Source organism: Mirounga angustirostris, unplaced genomic scaffold, assembly GCF_029215605.1.
Source record: "Mirounga angustirostris isolate CCGP_5_RB_7025 unplaced genomic scaffold, mMirAng1.0.hap1 SCAF_17, whole genome shotgun sequence".
Classification (NCBI taxonomy): domain Eukaryota; kingdom Metazoa; phylum Chordata; class Mammalia; order Carnivora; family Phocidae; genus Mirounga; species Mirounga angustirostris.
Window position 1 is genome coordinate 12,663,106 of NW_026991725.1, and position 25,679 is coordinate 12,688,784.

The 25,679-nt window shown below is 35.4% G+C and overlaps 1 protein-coding gene across 2 annotated transcripts in view; it reads right to left on the reverse strand.

Moving 5' to 3' along the window:
• Nucleotides 1-25,679, reverse strand: part of BRIP1 (BRCA1 interacting helicase 1) — a 195,103-nt gene that overhangs the window by 90,598 nt on the left and 78,826 nt on the right. For both annotated transcript variants that reach the window (XM_064583715.1, XM_064583714.1), the window contains exons 11-14: nt 13,251-13,405; nt 10,038-10,203; nt 9,792-9,932; nt 6,234-6,395 (exon numbers count right to left, since the gene is read on the reverse strand). In XM_064583715.1, coding sequence (XP_064439785.1) covers nt 6,234-6,395; nt 9,792-9,932; nt 10,038-10,203; nt 13,251-13,405 — 624 coding nt within the window. The remainder of the gene's footprint in view (nt 1-6,233; nt 6,396-9,791; nt 9,933-10,037; nt 10,204-13,250; nt 13,406-25,679) is intronic.

Consider the following 25,679-nt stretch of genomic DNA (forward strand, 5'->3'; position numbering starts at 1 on the left):
TACAAATCCATGAAACCTAACGAGTTCAATCAGAATAAATCCAAAGTGACCTATACAAAGATACTTTGTAATTAAACTGTCAAAAGATGAAGAGCAAAATAAATAAATAAATGAATAAACAGATGCAAGAGAGAAGCAACTCATCTCATCAAAGGATTCTCAATAAGATCATAAGCTCAGTTCTCATCAGAAAACTCTTATGAGAGTCCAGAAAGCAGTGGCCTCTGCTAAAGAAAAAACTATCACCCAGGAATTCTATAGCTGGCAAAACTGTCCTTCAAAAATGAAGGAGAAGTTATGACATATCCAAATAAACAAAAGCTGAAAGAGTTTATTAGGCCTTTTGAAATGAATGGATCTAAAACAGTAACTTAAAATGGTATAATGATATAAAGATCTCTAGTAAAGGTATAAACATGAAAAAAGATAAAGCCACTATTTTTGTAATTTTGGTTTGTGACTCTATTTTTAATTTTCTACAGGATTTAAAAGGTAAATGCATCAAAATTTATTATAAATCTTTGTTGTTGGACACACATGTATAAAGGAGTACTCTGACATCAATAATACAAAGGAGAGATGGAGCTGTTTAAATGTGAAGCTTTTGTACATAAATGAAGTTAAGTTGATAACAATTCAAATCAGATAGTTACAACTTTAGGATGCTAATAGGTAATCCACATTGTAAGCACAAAGAAAAGTATCTATAAAATATACACAAAACAAGAAAGCAAAATGTAGAACTATAAGAAATCAACTAAACAAAAAAGAGGGTGGTGATGGAGAAAATGAGGAACATAGAAGTTTTGTAAAACATACAGAAAACAAATAACAAATGGCAAAATGGATTTTAAAAGATGGTTCAACTATATATTGACTACAAGAGATTCACTTTAGATCTAAAGACATGAAGGCTGAAAGTGAAAGGATGGAAAAGCTATTCCACACAAATGGTAACCAAAAGAGAGGTAGGATGCCATAACTAATATCAGACAGAATAGACTTTAAGTCAAAAACTGTTACAAGGGCCAAAGGATACTATATATTGATGATAAAAAGGTCATTTCATGAAAAACATATAACAACTGTAAACACATGCACCAAAATCGGAGTCCCAAAATCTATTAAGCAAACAATGGCAGAATTGAAGGGAGAAAAGACAACTATACAATAGTTGGAGATATCAGTTACCCACTTTCAATAATGTATAGAAGTTGGATAGAGATAAGAAAGGAAATAGAGAACTGTAACAACACTATAAGCCTGTTGGACCTAAGAGGCATGTATAAAATTTCAATCACAACAGACAATACACATTTTTCCAAAATGGACACGGAACAATTTCCCAGAGAGACCATGTCAGTCCACAACACAAGTCTTAATAAATTTAAAAAGACTGTAATCATACATAATATCTTTTCTGGTCACAATAGAATAAAACTAGAATTTCTATCAATAAAAGAAGGAAAACTAGAAAACTCACAAATATAAGGAAATTAAACAACACATATTTTAAACAACCTATAGGTCAAAGAAGAAATCACAAGAGAAATTAGAAAACACCTTGAGAAATATGAAAATGAAAACACAACATACCAAAACTTATAGGATGCAAAGAAAGCAGTGCTAAGAGGGAAATTTATAGCTTTAATGACACACTTATAAAAAGATCTCAAATTAGTAATCTAATTTTATGCATTCAGGAACTAGAAAAATAAGAGCATACTAAATCCAAAACTAGCAGAAGGAAGTAAATAATAAAGATTATAGAAGAGATAAATTAAATAGCGAATAGAAAACAGTAGAGAAAATCAGTAAAATCAAAAGTTGGTTCTTTGAAAAGATCAATAAAATTTACAAACATTTAGCTAGATTGACTTTGGGGGGAAAAAAAGACTCAAATTACTAAAACCACAAAAGAAAGAGGGGACATCACTACCAATTTTACAGAAACGAGGATTATAAAAGAATATTATAAACAACTGTATGCCACCGAACTGGATAACCTAGATAAAATGGGCAAATTTGAAGAACACACAATCTACAAATACTGAATCATTAAGAAATAGAAAATCTGAATAGACTTAAAACTAGTAAGGAGATTGAATCAGTAATCAAAACCCTTCCAACAAAGAAAATCCCTGAATCCAGTGGCTTCACTGGTGAATATTACAAATCACTTAAAGATGAATTAACACCAATCCTTCTCAAACTCTTCCAAAAAACTGAAGAGTACAGAATATTTACTAACTTATTCTATGAGCCTAGTATTATCCTGAGAGCAAAGACAAAGACAGAAGCAAAAGAAACTACAGACAAATATCTCTTACAAATATTCATGCAAGAATCTTCAACAAATATAAGCAAACCAAATTCAGCAATATACTAAAAGGATTATAAACCATGACCAAGTGGGATTTATTCCCAAAATTAAAGAGTGGTTCATCATATGAAAATCAATGTGGGGCAGCTGGGTGGCTCAGTCGTTAAGCGTCTGCCTTCCGCTCAGGTCATGATCCCAGGGTCCTGGGATCGAGCCCCACATCGGGCTCCCTCCTCCGCGGGAGGCCTGCTTCTCCTTCTCCCACTCCCCCTGCTTGTGTTCCCTCTCTCGCTATAGCTCTCTGTCAGATAAATAAATAAAATCTTTAAAAAAAGAAAATCAATCAATGTAATACACAGCATTAATAGAATGAAGGACCAAAAAACACATGATTATTCTAAATTGATACAGAAAAAGCATCAATGACAAAAAACAGTCAATAAACTAGAAATAAAAAGAAACTTCTTCAACATTATAAAGCAATATATGGAAAACCCACAGCTAATATCACACTCAATGGAACAAGTCAGGGATGCCAGTTTGTAGCACTTCTATTCAACATAGTAGTTTAAGTTCTTAGCCAGAATAATCATGCAAAAAAAGGAAATAAAAGACATCCAAATTGGAAGGAAGAACTAAAATGATCTCTGTTTGCAGATGACATGATCTTTTTTAAATAGAAAGTGAAAGATTTCCCACCCTCCACCCCCACCAAATATAAAGCAAATAAATTCAGAAAAGTTTCAGGATACAAAATCAATACAGAAAAATCAGTTCCCTTTCCATACAGCAGCAATGAACAACTGGAAAAGGAAGTTAAGAAAACAATCCATTTGCAACAGCATTGAAAAATACTTAGAAATAAATTTAAACAAGAAGGTTAAAGAGTTGTACCCTGAAACTACTAAACATTGCTGAAAACAATTAAAAGAGACATAAATAAATGGAAAGACATCCCATGTTCATAGGTTGGAAGAATTAATATAGTTAGTAATACTACCAGAACAGATTCAATGCAATCCCTATGAAAATCCCACCAGCATTCTTTTGCAGAAAAAGAAAAAAATCCATCCTAAAATGCATTAGGAATCCTGAGGAACTCCAAATAGCCAAAACAATCTTGAAAAAGAACAAAATTAGAGGACCTACACTTCCTGATTTTAAAACTTACTGCAAAGTTAAAGTAACTGAAACAGTAATGGCATAAGGATAGATTTATAGACTAAGGAAACAACAGAAAGTCCACACATAAGTCCTTGCATATGTGGTTAATGGGTTTTCAACAAGGGTACCAAGACCATTCCATGAAGAAAAGAGAATCTTTTCAACAAATGATGCTGGGAAAATTGGGTATCCACATGCAAAAAAAATAAAATTCTGATAACAAATATTGGGACAAATATTGTATGATTCCATTTACATGAGGTACCTAGGACAGACAAATTCTTACAGACAGAAAGTAGAATAGAGATTACCAGGGAGCGGATCTGGGGAGTTACTATTTCATAGTTAGAGATTTCCTGTTCGGGATGATGCAAAAGTTGTAGAAACGGACAGTGTTTATGGTTGCATAAATTGTGAATATATGGTTAAAATGATAAATTTTATGTTATGCGTGTTTCACAATTTTTAAAAAAGAAATAACAATAAATATCAGAGGAATAGGTCAAAGGTTTGAGAAGCCTCTGAGGTATAGAACTGAAAAATGAGAAATGAGACAGGGGACTGCTGTTTGTCATTATAATCATTTTTTATTATTTAATTATGTATAAGAATATAAGAATTGATAAATTTTTAAAGCTTAAAAAATTATAATAATTCAAAAATTAAAAACTGGGTAATTTTTTGATATGTTTTATAGAGAATTAATATCCACGTGATCTATTAGAAGTCCATACAAATCAATAAAGAAGATAAATACAGTATAAAGACAATAAATTAGAAAATAAGAAATAAGCAAAACCCCAGAGAACTATCAATCCCACTCTTAATAAAAGAAATAAACTAAAACTGAAACAAAATACTTTTGAAAGATTATTTTCTGTATCTTCCCATTCTTTTTTAGTTGAAAAGGAAGAAGAAAAATAATCCATTTGTTAAGCCAATTTATAAATCTGCTAAAAAGTATACTTAAATGTTAGTCTCCGTAGTCACCCAATAATTAATCATCAGTTTCAGTAACTATTAAATTAATACTGTGCTAAATCTATTCCAAAAATTAAATTTAGGAGGTAATATTACTTCTACATTTAGTTACTTTTCTTCTACCAAGTGATATATTTCACCTAAATTTATTAAGAATTAGAACATATTTTTAAACTACTGAGACTGGTTAACGAAAATTTTACTATTTGAGAAAACTGGTACCAAAAAATATGGTTCATTATTCAACAGTCTGTTTTTTCACTGTAACTTTTTCAATGGCAATTATATTATTGTCAATTTTAATAACTTTATATTAGATCTGGTTTTCCTTTATATACACAAAAAAACAGAAACAAACCAAAAAAAAATACCAAATTGCTTCCTAGCATATAAAGAATCATTCTTACCATGTCTTTGAAGCTTAGCAGAATATGAAATTTTTCATTTACTCAACTGGACATTGCTAGCTCACTTTCTGGGATTGTGACTGAGATTTTGCTTTTCTTTAGTTCCAAGCTTAATTATTAGTTTTCCTTAACATAGCTGTTTGGTGTAAATGTACACATTCTGGGATAAATACTGTTTTCTATAAAGAATTTTTAAGATGTTTATGTCCATTTTATTTTCAGATGTTCTTGCGAAAAAAAAAACTTATCTGATTAAATTTCTTCTGAAAGCAATTCTTCCAATTTATCTATAGGAAGACTAATATACTGTCTCTGCTAACAAAGTATGTCTTTGTCCCCTTCGGGCTGCTATATCAAAATACCTCAAGCTGGATAGCTTTTAAACATAAGAAATTTATCACATACAGTCCTGGAGGCTGGAAAATCCAAGATCAAGGCACCAGTGTGGTCACATTTGATGAGGGCCCACTTCCTGGTTCATAGCTGGCACCTTTTCTCTACGTCCTCACATGGTGGAAGAGGCAAGGTTTCTCTCAGGTCCTCTTTTATAAACATTAATCCTATTCATAAGAATTCTGACCTCATGACTTAAGCATCTCCCAAAGGCCCCACTCCTAATAGCACCATCTTTAGGGGTTAGGATTTCAACATATGAAATTTTGGAGGACACATTCATACACAGCAGTATGTATATAAATGAAAAGACAGTAGGAGAGCCAAAAGTTATCAGTATTGCCATTCAAATATATTACTTATTTATGCTACATATATAATTTCCTATGAGAAAAGAAAAGGGAATACCACTTCTCTACATTGGAATTTAGCTTGGGTTTTGATAAAGTATGATTTTACTCTCAGGAATTATATGTGGTTTTAATGCTTTAAATATTAGGACTAAAATACACTATATAACTCAATTTTACACAAGAAAATATTATTAAAAATCAGAAAGACTTTAAAAGCAAGAAAAATATCTAGCCAAATACATGAAGTAAAAAAGATGAGTAACAAAGGAAGTCTGACTTTAGATTCAGATTAATAAAACATTCAAAAGTATAATTTATGAAAGTGAAGAATGTTTTCCTTCAACTATGAAAAAATCAAGCTATCCCTAAGAATAAAAATAATGTACACATTAACAGTCCTTATATAACTAACATTGCTTGGAGACGTTTAATCTCTTACAGTTTCAAGTAAAACAGTGATTGAACAATCAATATCTTAATCAATAAATAAGTAAAATTATATATGATGTTTAGAAAACTGTAATTACTCTGTTGCTTCTGAACTCTGGAAGCTTATCCCAGTAATCCCATGTGATTTTTTAAAGGCAAAAGAAACAATAAATATTGTCTTACCTTGTAAGATGGCAAGAAACACAAAATTCCTTGGCTCACAGTCTGACACACAGATAACAAAAGTTCGCCCACTTCATCCTGGAACTCAAATGTTTCTGTGTGCTGGAAGGTAGCACAGAGATTCCGACCCTTGGGGCCTGACCCAATGGTGCCCACCCAAACCTAGAATATAAATATGTCATATTAGAGTCATGCCTAAACTACACAGGCAAATTAGCATTTAGTTGAGAAATCAACTAAACAAAAAAGAGGGTGGTGATTCCACCATAATTATATGTATGTCAAAAGAAGATCAAGCAATAAGTTTAGAGGAAATTTATTTTTAAATTGGTGGTGTTTTTCTATTATCATTAATTAATTATATATAATTATATATAAATCTAATTTATAGAAATTTAAGCAGACCAATAGCTTTGCAAAATTAAACATGTAGTAAAATTCTGTGGGATGTGAACAAATGAAATGAGTAAATCAGAAATGATTCCAAACTCTTAGAGATGAAGGCTTATACAATCTGCTGTAGATAAGCCTCTGAGACTCAACTATGACAACAGCTAAGTATAATCAATATGAATATACTTAACAAATTTACAAATTCACTGATGGTCAAAGATCTATAGTCCTAAAATATCAGACCCACCAAATTTTAGTTATTTGCAATTGCTCTACATTCATACAGACCTAGCTTTAGTATACTTAATTTGACTAAGAGAAAGAAAAAACTTTATTAGTAATTTAAAGACAATAAAGACTTCAGATGGTTGAAAAATGTAATAGCCCTATATTTTCAAATGATATATGAGATTGAGGTACATTTTCCAAGATGACATCTGATGGACACCAATTTAACCAACTTTTAACTAAATGATTAACTAGTAATAAGACAAACTGATATTAAGTGTTTCCTGACATGAGGCAATGGAAAGTAACAATATCACCTATATAGTAATGTTACCAAACTGTTTAACCTGAATCTATCAAGAAGAAACAATCATATAAAATCCAGATTATGACATTCCTCAAGATAACTGCTGACTTGAATTCTATAAAAATGTCATGAAAGATAAACAAAGACAAAAAAATAAGTCAAAAAAAGTTTTAAGACTAGAAATATGAAAGTCAAGTGTAACATGTAATACTTGATTGGATCTTGGACCAAGAATAAAAATAAACAGGATAAAGACATTTTGGAAATAACTGGAGAAATATAAATATTGACACTATTGTACCAATATTACATTTCTTGGGTATGATTATGGTATTGTAGTTATGTAGGATTATGTACTTGTTCTTTTTTTTTTTTTTTTAAAGATTTTATTTATTTATTTGAGAGAGAGAATGAGAGAGAGAGAGCAGGAGAGTGGGGAGGGTCAGAGGGAGAAGCAGACTCCCTGCCGAGCAGGGAGCCCAATGCGGGACTCGATCCAGGGACTCCAGGATCATGACCTGAGCCGAAGGCAGTCGCTTAACCAACTGAGCCAGCCAGGCGCCCTGTACTTGTTCTTTTTTTAAATGATTATTTATTTAAGAAAGGTGGGGGCGGAGAGGCAGAGAGAGAGGGAAAGAATCCCCAAGGCAAGCCCCACATGGGGCTCCGCACTGGTGTGTGGAAGCCTGCTTGGGATTCTCTCTCTTCCTTTCCCTCTGCTCCGCCCCCCTCCCTCTCTAAAAAAAATAAAAATTTTTTTTTTGTAACAGAAAAACTCAAAAAAGCCAAGAGTTTACTCTTTAAAAAGATTAATAAAAGCAATGAACTCAAACCGACACTGATAAAAAAAACCACAAAACCAGAAAATACAAATTAACAATATCAGGTAGGGATAAGAACACGACTACAGAGCTCACAGAGGTTAAAAAGATAACAAAACACTTCACAATAAAAAATAAATTTTTAAAGTTGGGGGCAAATATTATAATAGAATTCAACTGAACAATCAGCATTTTTACTATTATAATCCATTGGCATTACAGGTTAAATGGGCTTTTGTGTACTAGACTGAGAATATAGAGACTATAACAACATCCTTATGAGAAAATATATGTTAAATTTATTAATAACTTCCCATATTTATTTGAACCTCTAAAAAAGGCAACTTAAAACTATAGGACATAGAGTGCACTTGTGGTGAGCACCAGGTATTCTATTAAGTCCTGAATCATTAAATTGTACACCTGAAACAAATATTACACTGCATGTTAACTAAATGGAATTTAAATAAAAACTTTTTAAAAATGTGGAACATACATTTTTCCTTCACTATTGTTTATAGCAATGTCTCTAAACAGGAGCACTCTGGCACTATAGAAAGCACAATTCTTAGTTATATAGGAGCTTAACATTCAAGGCCCCCACCTACTAACTATCCGTAGTTCCTCCCAAGTAATCGTGAAAACCAAAAATGTCCCTACACATACACCTTGGTTGAAAACAATAGCTTTATGGGCGCCTGGGTGGCCCAGTCAGTTGAGCATCTGACTTCAGCTCAGGTCATGATCTCAGGGTCCTGGAATCAGGCTCTGTGCTCAGCAGGGAGTCAGCTTGTCCCTCTCCCTCTCCCTCTGCCCCTTCCCCCATTCATGCTCTCTCTCAAATAAATAAATAAAATCCTTAAAAAAAGAAAAAGAAAACAACAGCTTTATAAAGAACTAGAATTGTTTTAGGTGCACAGGTGATGCTAAGTATGCAGCTAGCCACTTCAAATTACTTCATAAAAAGAAGCAGAAGGTAGATTGACAAATGACAATTCAAATGTTCCTAGGAAATTAAGTAACATTTCTATGGTATTATTATAAAACATTAAAAACTTAAGTCATAGGACTCATGAGAGTACTTTTATTTTTTTATTTTTATTTTTTTAAAAGATTTTATTTGTCAGAGAGATAGAGAGAGAGAGAGAGAGAGAGAGAGAGAAAGCATGCACACACAAGCAGGGGGAGCAGCAGAGAGAGAAGCAGGCTTCCCGCCGAGCAGGGAGCCCGACGCGGGACTCCATCCCGGGACTCCAGGATCATGACCTGAGCCAAAGGCAGTCGCTTAACCAACTGAGCCATCCAGGCGCCCATGAAAGTACTTTTAATTCATTTCAGATATTCAAACACATGCTGAACCCTTGCTAATTAACTAATGCCCAGTATTAATCCAGGTGCACTGGAAGAATGGGGACATAAAAAGAAGAATAAGGATATACCACTGTCTGTTGGAAAAGAGAAACAAATGAACAAATAATTATGCAATAGGAACTATGGTAAAGACATTAAATTTTTGTTTTGTTTTTAATTCTCATTTTTAAAAGCCTAAAATATACTTAAATGAAGAAACTGCAATATAAACTTTGCATCTAAAGTGTGTATTTTTACTCAATGAGCTGAAGGAATGCTATTTATCAGTATTTCCTTTTGTTGACACTGCCAAACAGCTGACAGATTTTTCTTTTATTCTAAAGCTAAAATGTTGAATTTCCTATCAGGATCTGTTAGTATTTCAGGTACCTTTTAATTTTCTTCATATAAAATTATATTGAGGTAAAAAGACTGAGAGCCTTCAAAAAACATACTAACCTGTGAGTTATTAATGACATGATTAGCCTCCAGTTGGATAGTGAATGTAACACCAAGTTCTGATGAGAAGGATTTCATTGGTGATAATGTCCCAGATGTCAAAACAATTGTCCAAACTTTGCCATTAATATCTGAAAAGGCCTAAAAGGAAACAATATTAGATACATCTTTACAAGAGTAAAACATATTTAATTGTTGGTATTGAGCAAGATGACAGAATTTTCATTTACAACATGACAGGCTTACCACAGCTGGATTTAAGCACCAAAAGTTTAGCACATGAACTGCAATTTTCTGTCTTGAACGTTTCTTATTTTTTGCCAGAGCAAAGAATCCATCTTTATCTGAAGTATCAATCTGATTTATCCAAGAATAAGTCTGTTGAATAGCAACTTTATAATCATCGGCAAATCTGGATGAAAATAAAATGGCAATTAAATGGCAAAACTTTATGAAACACATAATGTCCCAGCTACATACAATATAAAAACTGATTAAACTAAAACTAAATCGATAGTCCTGGTATCTTCTCACTCAAAGATACCATCTTCCCCACCAACAACCCCCACCGCTAATTAAATTCAGTAATTCTGATAGAAAATGAGCCATTAAATCTTACAATCAACTTCCTCTTACAGAGGTTAGATATTATCTAAATATCCATCCTTTGCCATTTCCCATCCCTATGTTCGAACAATATATTAATCATGGCAAAACCAGAATTAAAATCCAGGTCTCCTAACTCCTAGTCTAGAGCTCTTTGCACTCTGTATTACATTATCAGTCACAAAATAGATAACAGTTTTCCTTAAAGAAGCTAAACAGTGCATTATACTTTTTTATTACATGAGAAAATGGAAAGAATTTTTACTGAAAGTTTTAAAAGTTTAGAAAACTAATTATAAATTTTAAGTTCCTTTAAAATATGGGTTTCAGTCTTCATTAACTTTTAATGAAGGTATTGATCTCTGTGATCCCATCCAACTTATAATTTCTTTCAATAAGAGGCTATGCACACACACACAAAAAAGGCTATGCACATTTCAGCTTAAAGAGAATAAAATATGGTGTTCTCCACCATGTCCTCACAATAATACTGACTGTTAATTTCACCCCTAGAGAGATCAGATCTCAAAGTTCAAGTCAGGGACCCTATAATCCTTGGAGAGAATTTTATAAAAGTACTGAGAGCTATAAACTATAAAACATTTAGAGGAAAACATAGGGGAAAATCTTAATGATACCAGATTTGGCCATATTTTTTGTATATACCAAAGGCACAAGCAACAAAAGAAAAAATAAACTGGACTTCATCAAAATTAAAAAACTTTGGGGCGCCTGGGTGGCTCAGATGGTTAAGCGTCTGCCTTCGGCTTAGCTCATGATCCCAGTGTCCTGGGATTGAGCCCCGCATCGGGCTCCCTGCTCCGCAGGAAGCCTGCTTCTCCCTCCTCCACTACCCCTGCTTGTGTTCCCTCTCTCGCCGTGTCTCCCTCTGTCATATAAAAAAAAACAAAAAAACAAAAAAACAAAAAAACTTTTGTGCATCCAAGGACACTATCAGAGAGTGAGAAGACAACCCACACAATGGGATATATGTGTAAAACATATATCTGATACAGGATTAATATGCAGAATATATAGGTAACTTTTACAACTCAACAACAACAAAAAACAACCCAATTCAAAAATGGGCATAGGATGTGAACAGACATTACTCCAATGAAGACATGCAAATGGACAATAAGAACATGAAAAGATGCTCAACATCACTAGCCATTAGTGGAGGGTGGAGTAAATAAAAACTATAAGCAAATACCACTTTATACCCATTAGGATGGCTATTATCCCAAAAGTGAGAAACAACAAGTACTGGCAAGGATGTCGAGCAACTAGAAATGTTGTGCATTAACTATGGGAATTTAAAATGGGAAAATCGTATGTTGATTCCTCAAAAAGTTAAATACAGAATTACCATATGACCCTGAAATTCCACACTGCAGGTATTTACCTGGAGGAATTGAAAGCAGGGACTCAAACAGATACTTGTGGTTTTTTTGTTTGTTTGTTTTTTAAAGGATTTTATTTATTTATTTGACAGAGACAGAGACAGCGAGAGCAGGAACACAAGCAGCGGGAGTGGGAGAGGGAGAGCAGGCTTCCCGCCGAGGAGGGAACCCGATGTGGGACTCGATCCCAGGACCCTGGGATCATGACCTGAGCCAAAGGCAGACACTTAACAACTGAGCCACCCGGGCGCCCCTCAAACAAATACTTGTATATCAATATTCACTGTAGCATTATTCCCAATAGACAAAAGGTGAAAATAATCCAAATGTCCATCAACATAACAAAGGATAAACAAACTATGGTACATACATACAATGGAATCTGATAATATTCAGCCATAAAACAGAATGGTATTCTGATATATATTACAAAAACATGGGTGAACCTTGAAAACATTGTACTAAGTTAAATAAGCCAGATGCAAAAGAACGAATATTGTATGATTCCACTTTATAGGAGATAACCTAAAAGGGGCAAACCCATGGAGATGAAAGAGAAGAGGTTACCAGAGGTTATGAGAAGAAGGAAATGGGAACTATTGTTTCATGGGTATAGAGCTCCTGAAAAAGTTCTGTGAATGGATAGTAGTGATGTGAATATACTTAATGCTACTAAAATGTACACTTAAAATGGTTAAAAGAGTAAATTTTATGTTATGTATGTATGTTTTACCATAAAAAAATTGGAACCAGATAGTATTATAATTTAATAAGGGATTGAGTGAGGGGAGTTAACTGTTTCTCATTTTCCACGTTTCACTAAATAGAGGCTTTATGTAATAAGAGACTTTCTGACACTGGAAGAAACATATCTAAAACTGTCCTTAAAACCTAAATGTTTAAGTTCAGTCACATACAATTTAATGTATAATTATAATATATAATACATTGTATAAATTATACAATATAAATTATAAAAATAAATTTATACAAACTTAATACTGCATTAATAAAATGTATTTAAAATATATCTACTTTGGGGCGCCTGGGTGGCTCAGTCGTTAAGCGTCTGCCTTCGGCTCAGGTCATGATCCCAGGGTCCTGGGATCGAGTCCCACATCGGGCTCCCTGCTCTGCGGGAAGCCTGCTTCTCCCTCTCCCACTCCCCCTGCTTGTGTTTCTGCTCTCGCTATGTCTCTCTCTGTCAAATAAATAAATAAAATCTTTAAAAAAAATATATATATATATATATACTTTTTTATTTTAATACTCATTTTCATTAATAAAGACTAATTCCAATATATCTAAGTCTGTACCAACAAGTAAGAACAATATTTTATACCACTTCTTTACAATGAGCCTAGGTACTTGCACAACTTAAACACATGCTAGCACCCAATAAAACTAATATTTTTAAGAGGGAAAATACAAATCATATGTATTTACTAACCTGCTATTTTGCCTAAAAAGATAGTCAAACACCATAAAAAGTCCTTTGAGCATTATTTGAGTTGAAGCACTAATAATCGGTACTACTCTTGCCTCCTCTTTACCATGCATTGGTAAGACTTTTTCTTCTTTTTGAAGGACAGCAGAAAAATGTCCCTATAAGAAATTACCATTATTAAGTACATTGCAGGAAATGGGAAGAAGAGGAAAACAAACTTCTTAAAATTATAAAACCCAAATGAAATATACACTGAAATTTTAGGCAAACACTATTAATATACAAGTACTATGTTTTAAATTCCCACATAGTCCCTAGAACCCTACACAAAAGTACATCTTTAAGTCTCTTAAACCACCAAACATGCATTTTACTTACCCATTCTCACAATAGTTATATCATAATTTTTAACTAAGTCAATATTTTTAACAAAATTGTGATTATATATACATTGTTATAGCTAACCCATATATAGTATACTATATTTCCTTTCTTTTCTAACATTTACTTTTTATTTACTTTTTCCTAGTGTTTATGCTTAAATCAACCTTTTTAATAAATTATCACTTGTTAAAAATGATAGATAGATAGACAGACAGATTCCCATATATTCCTAAATTCTCTTCAGAGTCAAAGACACTTTAACAGTAAGTTATACATTTAGGAGGTTCATTACTTCTTCAGGCAATCAGGGTATTATTTAGTGCCCTTCAAAAGTAATGAACTAGGCACGCCTGGCTGGCTCAGTTGGTACAGCCTGCAACCTTTGATCTCAAGGTTGTGAGTTCAAGCCCTATGTTGGGCATGGAGCTTACTTTTAAAAACAAACAAACAAAAGGACTAAATAAAAACGCACCAAATGGTTTTTCCAAAGAGCTTACAAAGGTTGATATGCCACCTAAATGCCTGAATTACTCCCAGGTAGTATTCCAATGATGAGAATAATATGACTGTATGACAAGCAAAAAATTTTAAACGACTCAAGGAAACAATACATGCTAAATACAAATGTATACTAACTGGCTCATTTGTTTTCATGTGGCTCGTAAGTTTTAATAAATGTTCTGAAGTCAGATAGCAGTAACAGTTGCATAATTCTGTGACTATACTAAAAACTACTGAATTGTATACTATAAGAGGGTAAATTTTATGGCATGTGAATTAAATTTCAATCAAGCTGTTAATAAAAAAAAATGCTACACTGCAATTAAAAAGCATGTGAAAGGGGCATCTGGGTGACATTACTAAATGATGCAAGACTAGTAATATAGTCTCTTTTAAGTAGCAATAAGACCAGGATGTTTCACTGCCTGTGATAAACAATGCACTGGAAGTTTACGCCAACAAAGAAATAAATAGAATGTGATGGAGTTGGAAAGAAAGAAAATAGTCATTACTTATAAACAGTATAATTACACGGAAAATTTAAGAATCCATAGACAAACCTGTAAGATAGTTCAGCAAAGTGATTGGTTACAAGATAAATAAAAATCCACTACCATTTTTATACAGCAATAACAACTAGAAAATGCAATTTTTTAAAGGTACCATTTGAAAAAGAAACAGAAACATTAACTTACTTAGGAATAAATCTATCCAAAACACCTAAGACTTTTAAAAATAAAATCATAAAATTTTATTAACAGATATAGGATATAATAAATGAAGAACTTTATACATGTTGTTTGTGAATGGGAAAACTCCCGTATTATAAATACATCAATTCTTCCTAAATTCAGTGAAATTCCAACCAAAATTCCAACAGAATTTTTCATGGAAGTTTACAAGCTAATTCTAAAATTCAGCCAAGATCATCCCAAAGGAAAAGAACAAAGTGAGGAAATATGCACTACCATGTATCAGCATTTTTCTCATGCTAGAGTAATTAACAAATACGAGTTTAGGTCACAGAACAAAGTCCAGAAATTCAAAAATAAATGAAAATCAGGTATGTGGCAGGAATGTCATTACAAATCAGAAAGAAATGAACTATTTAGTAAATGATGCTGAGAAGATGATCCATGCAGGAAATAAAATGGATTCCCAACCTCACAATGTAAACAAAAATGAATCTTCAGCTGATTTTATCAAGGAAAAAATAACAATTTTAGAAAATGTAGCACAAGATAAGGAAAGACTGCTTAAACTCAAATACAGCTCATAAAAGAAAAAACACTAATAAATTTTAATGCACTAAAATAAACTTCCAGAAAAATACTCCATAAATAAACCACAAGACACAAGAATATACATGCAATGCAATAAGCAACAAAGAATTAGTATTTAGAATATATAAAGGAAATAGCAAAATACACAAAGATATATTTACAAGGATGTTCATAACAGAATTGTTTCTTATTCTGGGTAAGCTGGCAACAACCTAGATTTCAAATGCCAGATTAATCAAGTTATTTAGAATATGTGCACTCACAAAAATGCTACACTGCAATTAAAAAGCATGTGAAAGGGGCATCTGGGTGGCTCGGTCAGTTAAGGCTCCAATTCTTGGTTTGGGCTCAGGTTGTGATCTCAGGGTCGTGATTTGGGAGTCCTGCATGGGCTCCATGCTCAGTGCAGAATCTGCTTAAGATTCCTTCTCCCTCTGCTCTCTCCCCCACCAGCCCCCATTCTCTCTAATAAATAAATATTTAAAAGAGTAAAAATCATGTGAAAGAATCTATTAAAATAGTACTTATAGGGGCACCGGGGTGGTTTAGTCATTTAAGCACCCCACTCTTGATCTCAGGGTCCTGTGACCAAGCTCCTGACAGGCTCCATGATCAGTGGGGAGTAGGCTTGAAATTCTCTCCCTCTCTCCCTCCCCACTGCTGGCACATGCACTCTCTCTGAAATAAATAAATCTTAAAAAAAAAAAAAGTACTCATAACATTAAATGAAAAGAGGCTGCAAAGAAATATGCATCATATCAGAAATCTATGTCAGGTAAATATATGCATAAAATAAAATACGTGGATATAAATCTAAAAGTTAATAATGATCATCTTTAAGTTGATGAGTTTTCTTTTTTCTTTGTGCCTTTCGTATTTTCTAAGTTTTTTTCCTTTGACATATATTTATTTGTACATTTTTATTAAATTATAATATATATAATGCACTAGTCATAAGTATACAGCTCACCTTTAAAATGTAAAGTTTATGTAAAAAATCAGGGAAAGGTGTCATAATATGGACAATACTTACACTACTACATTGCATTTTAAAAAATGCAGGGCAAAAATTATAAGTATAATCCAATTAAAATACATTTTCAATATTCATATGCCCAGAATGCTAGTGGTGATCATGGTAGCCATAGTTCCTGTTTTGGTTCAAAAACCTCTTTAAGTCCATATGAGGAAAATTACAAAACTCTGATAAAAGAAATCAAAGATCCAAACAAATGGAGAGATACTCTCTGTTCATAGATAGGAAGATTCAATATTGTTGAGAAATTCTTCTTCTTGTTGTTACTTCTTCCTAGTTTGATCTATAGATTTAATGCCATCTCAATCAAAATTCCAGAAAGTTACTTTGTGGATATTGACAAACTGAGTCTAAAGTTAATTTGGAAAGAAACAAACCAGAATAATCAACACAATACAGAAGAAAGTCAGAGAACTGATACTACCCGACTTCAAGACTTACTATAAATCTATAGTAATCAAGATAGTGTGGTATTAGTAAAGGAACAGGAAAATCAATCAATGGAACAGAATAAAGAGCCTAAAAATGGACCCACAAGGATATAGTCAACTATCTTTAACAAAGGAGCAAAGACAATCCAATGGAGAAGGGTGATCTTTTCAACAAATGGTGATAGAATAATTGGACATCTACATGCAAAGAAATGAATCTGGATACAGACCTTCTGTCTTTCACAAAAATTAACTAAAAATGGACCACAGACCTAAATGTAAAATGAAAACTCTAAAACTTTTAGAAGACAGAAGAAAATCTAAGTGACTTCAGGTTCCGTGGTGAGTTTTTAGACACAACACCTAAAGCATGGTCCATTGAAGAAAAAACTGGTAAGCTGAACTTTGTCAAAACTAAAAACTTATGTTCCATAAAAGACACTGTTAACAGAATGAAAAGAAAAGTCACGGACTGGAAGAATCTATCTGCAAACACGTATCTGATGAAGGACTTTTATGCCAAATATACAGAGAACACGTAAAACTCAACAACAGGAAGACAAAGAACCCAACTGAAGAGTAGGCAAAAGATTTGAAGAGACATCTCACAAATAAGATATATAGATGGCAAAGGAACTTGTGAAAAGATGTTCCACATCAAATGTCATTAGGGAATTGTAAATTAAAATAATAAGATACTACTACTTATCTATTAGAATGGTTGGTATTCAAAACCCTGACAATTCCAAATGTTGGCAAGGATGGATAATAACAGGAACCTTCATTCACTGACGATGGGAATGTAAAACAGCACAGCCACTTTGGAAGACAGCAGTTTCTTGCACAGCTAAAAACAGTCTTACCATACGATACAGTAATTGTACTAAGTATTTACCCAAATAGAAGAAAGCACAACCACACAAAAATATACACACAAATGTTTATAACAAATTTATTCAGAACTGCCCAAACGTGGAAGCCACCAGTATGTCCTATAGTAGGTGAAAGGATAAAGAAATGGTGTGCATACATACAATGAATATTGTTTAGCAATAAAAAGAAATAAGCCATCAAGCCATAAAAAGACATGAGGGGAGGGCGGAGCAAGGTGGTGGAGGAGTAGGAGACCTGGATTTCATCTGGTCTCAGGAATTCAGCTGGATAGGGACCAACCATTCTCAACACCTACAAACCCAACAGGAGATCGAAGAAAAGAATAGCAACAATTCTCTGAACAGAAAAGCGACCACTTTCTGGAAGGTAGGACGTGCGGAGAAGGTGAATCCGAGGCGATATTTGGGAGGATAGACGGTGGGGGAGGGGGCCTCCGACGGCCGCTTCTGGCAAGTGATAGAGCCGCGGAGCACAAATGTGGAACTTTTAGAAGTCGGCTCCGCTGAGGGACATCACTCCAGTGGATAAGAGGGGGTTGGAAACCTCGTGGGACAGAGTGGTCTCAGGACCCTCAGGGTCACAGAAAGACCGGGGGTGCCTGAGTGCGGCAGAGCTCCCAGGTATCGGAGTGGGGAAGCCAGCTGCAGAGACAGAGACGAGGCATGGGCTCTCAAATCGGGGTTGCCATAAACTGTGATCTGCGGCACAGTCGGGCCACTGCTCCTCCAGTAGTGGGGACCCAACAAGCAGCAGATCCGGCGAGACTCCCCTTCCTCCCCCAGGAGGAGCGGCGCGGGAGTGCACCACAGGGATCTGCTGGGTTGGAGACTCCACACGGGGTCAGGTGCCAGAGATAGAAACGCTCAGTCACAGGCCAGGTGAGCACGGACTGCGGCCGGAGACCGGGGAGACGGGAGTGATTGACTGCTTTTCTCTGGGGGCTCACTGAGGAGTGGGGCCCGAGTTCTCGGCTCCTCTGGGGTGGAGATTGGGAGGCCGCCATTTTCACTTTCGACCTCCAAAGCTGTACTGAAGGCTTGCAGGGAACAAAAGCTCCCGAGAGCAAACCCGAGTAGGTTACTTAGCCCTGAGCGGCAAGGGTGGGACAATTCCGCCCCCGGCAAAGACATTTGGGAACCACGGCAACAAGCCCCTCCCCCAGAAGATCAGAGAAAACAGCCAGCCAAGACCAACTTTACCGATCAATGAGAACGGCAGAACTCCAGCGCTAGGGGAATACTGCACATAGAATCTATGGCTTTTTTCCCATTTCCCATGATTCTTTAGTCTTTCAAAGTTAATTTTTTTTAACTGTCTTTTTTTCTTTTTGAATTTTTCTTTTTCCCTTTTTCAACCAACATCTTATCAATCCCTTTTTTAAAAACATTTTTATTTTTCATTTTTATTTTTTTATTTTTTATTTTTTTATTTATTTGAGACAGAGAGAATGAGAGACAGAGAGCATGAGAGGGAGGAGGGTCAGAGGGAGAAGCAGACTCCCTGCCGAGCAGAGAGCCCGATGCGGGACTCGATCCCGGGACTCCAAGATCATGACCTGAGCCGAAGGCAGTCGCTTAACCAACTGAGCCACCCAGGCGCCCTATTTCTCATTTTTAGAGTCATATTCTATCCCTTCATAGTAGTTACCCTTATTTTTGGCATATATAAATAAGTTGTTCTCTCTTTAAAATTTTGAGATACAGTTTCTTCTAACAGATCAAAATATACCCTAAATCTCTAGTGTATGGCTTTGTTCTACTCTCCTGTCTGATCACATTCTCTTTTTCTTTTTTTATTAAATCCTTTCTTTTTTCAAACTTATCAATCCCTTTTAAAAAATTTTTTATAATTTTCATCTTTACAGTCATGTTCCATCCCTTCATCATATCAACCCTTATTTTTGTACATATATAAGTTTTTCTTTCTTTAAAATTTTGGGAGGCACTTCTTCCAACAGACCAAAATACACCCAAAATCTAGTGTGTGGCACTGATCTATGCACCAGCCTGATCATATGTGATCATATTGTTTTTTTTTGTTTTGTTCTGTTTTTGTTTGTTTTTATCTTTTTCTTTTTTCTTTCTCTCCCTTTCTTTTCCCCCAGCTTCAGGTCTTTCCTGATTTGTTTAGAGTACATTTTCTGGGGACGTTGTTATCCTGTTAGCATTTTGTTCTCTCATTCATCTATTCTCCTCTGGACAAAATGACAAGATGGAAAAAATCACCTCAACAAAAAGAACAAGAGGTAGTACTGACAGCCAGGGACCTACTCAATATGGACATTAGTACGATGTCGAATCTAGAGTTCAGAATCATGACTTTAAAGATACTAGCTGGGCTTGAAAAAAGCATGGAAGTTATTAGAGAAACCCTTTCTGGAGAAATAAAAGAACTAAAATCTAACCAAATTGAAATCAAAAAGGCTATTAATGAGGTGCAATCAAAAATGGGGGTGCTAACTGCTAGGATAAATGAGACAGAAGAGAGAATCAGTGATATAGAAGACCAAATGATGGAAAATAAAGAACCTGAGAAAAAGAGAGATAAACAACTACTGGATCAGGAGGGCAGAATTCGAGAGATAAGCAATACCGAAAGATGAAACAACGTTAGAATAATTGGGATCCCAGAAGAAGAAAGAGAGAGAGGGGCAGAAGGTATAATGGAGCAAATTATAGCAGAGAACTTCCCTAATTTGGGGAAGGAAACAGGCATCAAAATCCAGGAGGCACAGAGAACCCCTCTCAAAATCAATAAAAATAGGTCAACACCCCAACATCTAATAGTAAAACTTACGAGTCTCAGAGACAAAGAGAAAATCCTGAAAGCAGCTTGGGAGAAGAAACACGTAACCTACAATGGTAGAAACATTAGATTGGCAAGAGACCTATCCACACAGACCTGACAGGCCAGAGAGGACTGGCATGATGTATTCAGAGCACTAAACGAGAAAAATATGCAGCCAAGAATACTATATCCAGCTAGGCTGTCACTGAAAATTGAAGGAGAGATAAAAAGCTTCCAGGACAAACAAAAACTAAAGGAATTTGCAAACACGAAACCAGCCCTACAAGAAATATTGAAAGGAGTCCTCTAAGCAAAGAGAGAGCCTAAAAACAACATAGAGGGGCACCTGGGTGGCTCAGTTGGTTAAGCGACTGCCTTCAGCTCAGGTCATGATCCTGGAGTCCCGGGATCGAGTCCCACATCGGGCTCCCTGCTCGGCAGGGAGTCTGCTTCTCCCTCTGACCCTCCTCCCTCTCATGCTCTCTGTCTCTCATTCTCTCTCTCTCAAATAAATAAATAAAATCTTTAAAAAATAAATAAATAAATAAATAAATAAAAGCAACATAGACCAGAAAGGAACAGAGACAATATACAGTAACAGTCACCTTACAGGCAATACAATGGCACTAAATTCCTATCTTTCAATTGTTACCCTGAATGTGAATGGACTAAATGCCCCAATCAAAAGACACAGGCTATCAGACTGGATTAAAAAACAAGACCCATCAATATGCTGTCTGCAAGAGACTCATTTTAGACCCAAAGACACCCCCGGACTGAAAGTGAGGGGGTGGAAAACCATTTACCATGCTAATGGACACCAAAAGAAAGCTGGGGTGGCAATCCTTATATCAGACAAATTAGATTTTAAACCAAAGACTGTAATAAGAGATGAGGAAGGACACTATATCCTACTTAAACGGTCTATCCAACAGGAAGATCTAACAATTGTAAATATCTATGCCCCTAACATTGGGAGCAGCCAATTATATAAGGCAATTAATAACAAAAGCAAAGAAACACACTGACAACAATACAATAATAGCGGGGGACTTTAACACCCCCCTCACTGAAATGGACAGATCATCTAAGCAAAAGATCAACAAGGAAATAAAGACTTTAAATGACACACTGGACCAAATGGACTTCACGGATATATTCAGAACATTCCATCCCAAAGCAACGGAATACACATTCTTCTCTAGTGCCCATGGAACATTCTCCAGAATAGATCACATCCTAGGTCACAAATCAGGTCTCAACCGGTACCAAAAGACTGGGATCATCCCCTTTTCAGACCACAATGCTTTGAAACTAGAACTCAATCATTCATGGAACTAATGAGAATGAAAACACATCTCTTCAAAACCTTTGGGATATAGCAAAGGCAGTCCTCAGAGGGAAGTACATTGCAATACAAGCCTCTCTCAAAGAATTAGAAAAATCTCAAATACACAAGCTAACCTTATACCTAAAAGAGCTGGAGAAAGAAAAACAAGTAAAGCCTAAACCCAGCAGGTGAAGAGAAATAATAGAGATTAGAGCAGAAATCAATGAAACAGAAACCAAAAGAGCAGAAGAGATCAACGAAAACTAGAAGCTGGTTCTTTGAAAGAATTAATAAGATCGATAATCCACTAGCCAGACTTATCCAAAAGAAAAGAGAAAAGACCCAAATTAATAAAGTCATGAATGAGGGCGCCTGGGTGGCTCAGTTGGTTAAGCGACTGCCTTCGGCTCAGGTCATGATCCTGGAGTCCCGGGATCGAGTCCCGCATCGGGCTCCCTGTTCGGCGGGGAGTCTGCTTCTCCCTCTCATGCTCTCTGTCTCTCATTCTCTCTGTCTCAAATAAATAAATAAAATCTTTAAAAATAAATAAATAAATAAATAAATAAATAAATAAAGTCATGAATGAAAGGGGAGAGATCACGACCAACACAAAGGAAATACAGACAATTTTAAGAACATATTATGAGTAACTATATGCCAACAAATTAGGCAATCTGGAAAAAATGGATGCATTCCTGGAAACTTATAAACTACCAAAATTGAAACAGAAAGAAACAGAAAATCTGAACAGACCAATAACCAGTAAGGAAACTGAAGCAGTAATCAAAAACCGCCCAAAAAACAAGAGTGCAGGGCCAGATGATTTCCCAGGGAATGCTATTAAACATTTAAAAGAGAAATAATACCTATTCTGATGAAGCTCCTTCAAAAAATAGAAATGGAAGGAAAACTTCCAAACTCATTCTGTGAGGCTAGCATTACCTTGATCCCCAAACCAAAGACTCCATCAAAAAGGAGAATTACAGACCAATATCCTTGATGAACATGGATGCCAAATACTCACCAAGATACTAGCCAATAGGATCCAACAGTACATTAAAAGGATTATTCACCACGACCAAGTGGGTTTTATTCCTGGATTGCAAAGGTGGTTCAACATTCACAAATAAATCAACATGATAGATCACATTAATAAAAGAAAAGAGAAGAACCATATGATCCTCTCAATTGATGCAGAAAAACATTTGACAACATACAGCATCTTTTCTTGATTAAAACTCTTCACAATGTAGGGATAAAGGGAACATACCTCACTATCATAAAAGCCATCTATGAAAAGCCCACAGCGAATATCATTCGCAATGGGGAAAAACTGAGAGCTTTTTTCCCCCCTAAGGTCAGGAACAGGGCAGGGATGTTCACTATCACCACTTTTGTTCAACACAGTACTAGAAGTCCTAGCCTCAGCAATCAGACAACAAAAAGAAATAAAAGGCATTCAAATTGGCAAAGAAGTCAAACTCTCACTCTTCGCAGATAACATGATACTTTATGTGAAAAACCCAAAATATTCCACCCCAAAATTGCTAGAACTCATACAGTAATTCAGCAATATGGCAGGATACAAAATCAATGCACAGAAATCAGTTGCATTTCTATACACTAACAATGTGACTGAATAAAGAGAAATTAAGGAGTAGATCCCATTTACAATTGCACCAAAAACGGATACCTAGGAATAAACCTAACCGAAGACGTAAAGGACCTGTACTCTAAAAACTACAGAACACTTATGAAAGAAATTGAGGAAGACACAAAGAGATGGAAAAACATTCCATGCTCATGGATTGTAAGAATAAATGTTGTTAAAATGTCTATGCCTCCCAGAGCAATCTACACATTCAATGTAATCCCTATCAAAATACCATCGACGTTTTCCACAGAGCTGAAACAAATAATCCTACAATTTGTATGGAACCAGAAAAGACCCTGAATCACCAGAAAATGTTGAAAAAGAAAACCAAAGCTGGGGGCATCATAATGCCTGATTTCAAGCTACATTACAAACTGTGATCAAGACATGGTACTGGCATAAAAACAGACACATAGATCAGTGGAACAGAACAGAGAGCCCAGAAATGGACCCTCAACTCTATGGTCAACTAATCTTCGACAAAGAAGGTAAGAATATCCAATGGAAAAAGAACAGTCTCTTCAATAAATGGTGCTGGGAAAACTGGACAGACACATGCAGAATAATGAAACTGGACCATTCTCTTACACCATACACCAAGATAAACTCAAAATGGACAAAAGACCTAAATGTGAGACAGGAATCCATCAAAATCCTAGAGGAGAACACAGGCAGCAACCTCTTCAACCTCAGCCACAGCAACTTCTTGCAAGATACGTCTCTAAAGGCAAGGGAAACAAAATCAAAAATGAACTACTGAGGGCGCCTGGGTGGCTCAGTTGGTTAAGCGACTGCCTTTGGCTCAGGTCATGATCCTGGAGTCCCGGGATCGAGTCCCGCATCGGGCTCCCTGCTCGGCGGGGGGCCTGCTTCTCCCTCTGACCCTCTTCCCTCTTGTGCTGTCTCTGATTCTCTCTCTCAAATAAATAAAAATTAAAAAAAAATCTTAAAAAAAAAAATGAACTACTGGGACCTCATCAAGATAAAAAGCTTCTGCACAGCAAAGGAAACAGTCAACAAAACTAAAAGGCAACCTATGGAATGCGAGAAGATATTTGCAAATGACATATCAGAGAAAGGACTGGTATCCAAGATCTATAAAGAACTTATCAAACTCAACACCCAAAAAAACAAATAATCCAGTCAAGAAATGGGTAGAAGCCATGAACAGACATTTCTTCAAAGAAGATGTACAAATGCCAACAGACACATGAAAAAATGTTCCACATCACTTGTCATCTGGGAAATACAAATCAATACCACAATGAGAAACCACTTACACCAGTTAGAATGGCTAAAATTAACAAGACAGGAAACAACAAATGTTGGCGAGGATATGGAGAAAGGGGAACCCTTCTTACACTGCTGGTGGGAATGCAAGTTGGGATAGCCACCCTGGAAAACAGTTTGGAGGTTCCACAAGAAGTTAAAAATAGAGCTACCCTATAACTCAGCAATTACACTACTGGGTATTTACCCCAAAGATACAGATGTGGTGAAACGAAGGGGCACCTGCCCCAGTGTTCATAGCAGCAATGTCCACAATAGCCAAATTGTGGAAGGAGCCGAGATGTCCTTCAACAGATGAATGGATAAAGAAGATGTGGCTTATGGAATATTACTCAGCCATCAAAAAGAATGACTACTTACCATTTACATCGATGTGGATGGAACTGGAGGGTATTATGCTAAGTGAAATAAGTCAATCAGAAAAAGACAATTATCATACGTTTCACTCATACGTGGAATATAAGAAATAGCAAAGAGGATCAGGGGAAGGGAGGGAAAACTGAATAGGAAGAAATCAGAGAGGGAGACAAACCATGAGAGACTCTTGACTCTGAGGAACAAAATGAAGGTTGCAGAAGGGGAAGTGCGTGGGGGGATGGGGTAACTGGGTGATGGGCATTAAGGAGGGCATGTGATGTAATAAGCACTAGGTGTTATACGCAACTGATGAATCACTGAACACTACATCTGAAACTAATGATGTACTATATGTTGGCTAATTGAATTTAAATAAAAAATAATAATAAAAGAAAAGAAAAACATTCATCTGGAGGAAGGAAAAAAAAAACCTTTCACAATATAAGTCAGAAAGCCTCTATCCGGAAAAAGGTACAAAAGTACAT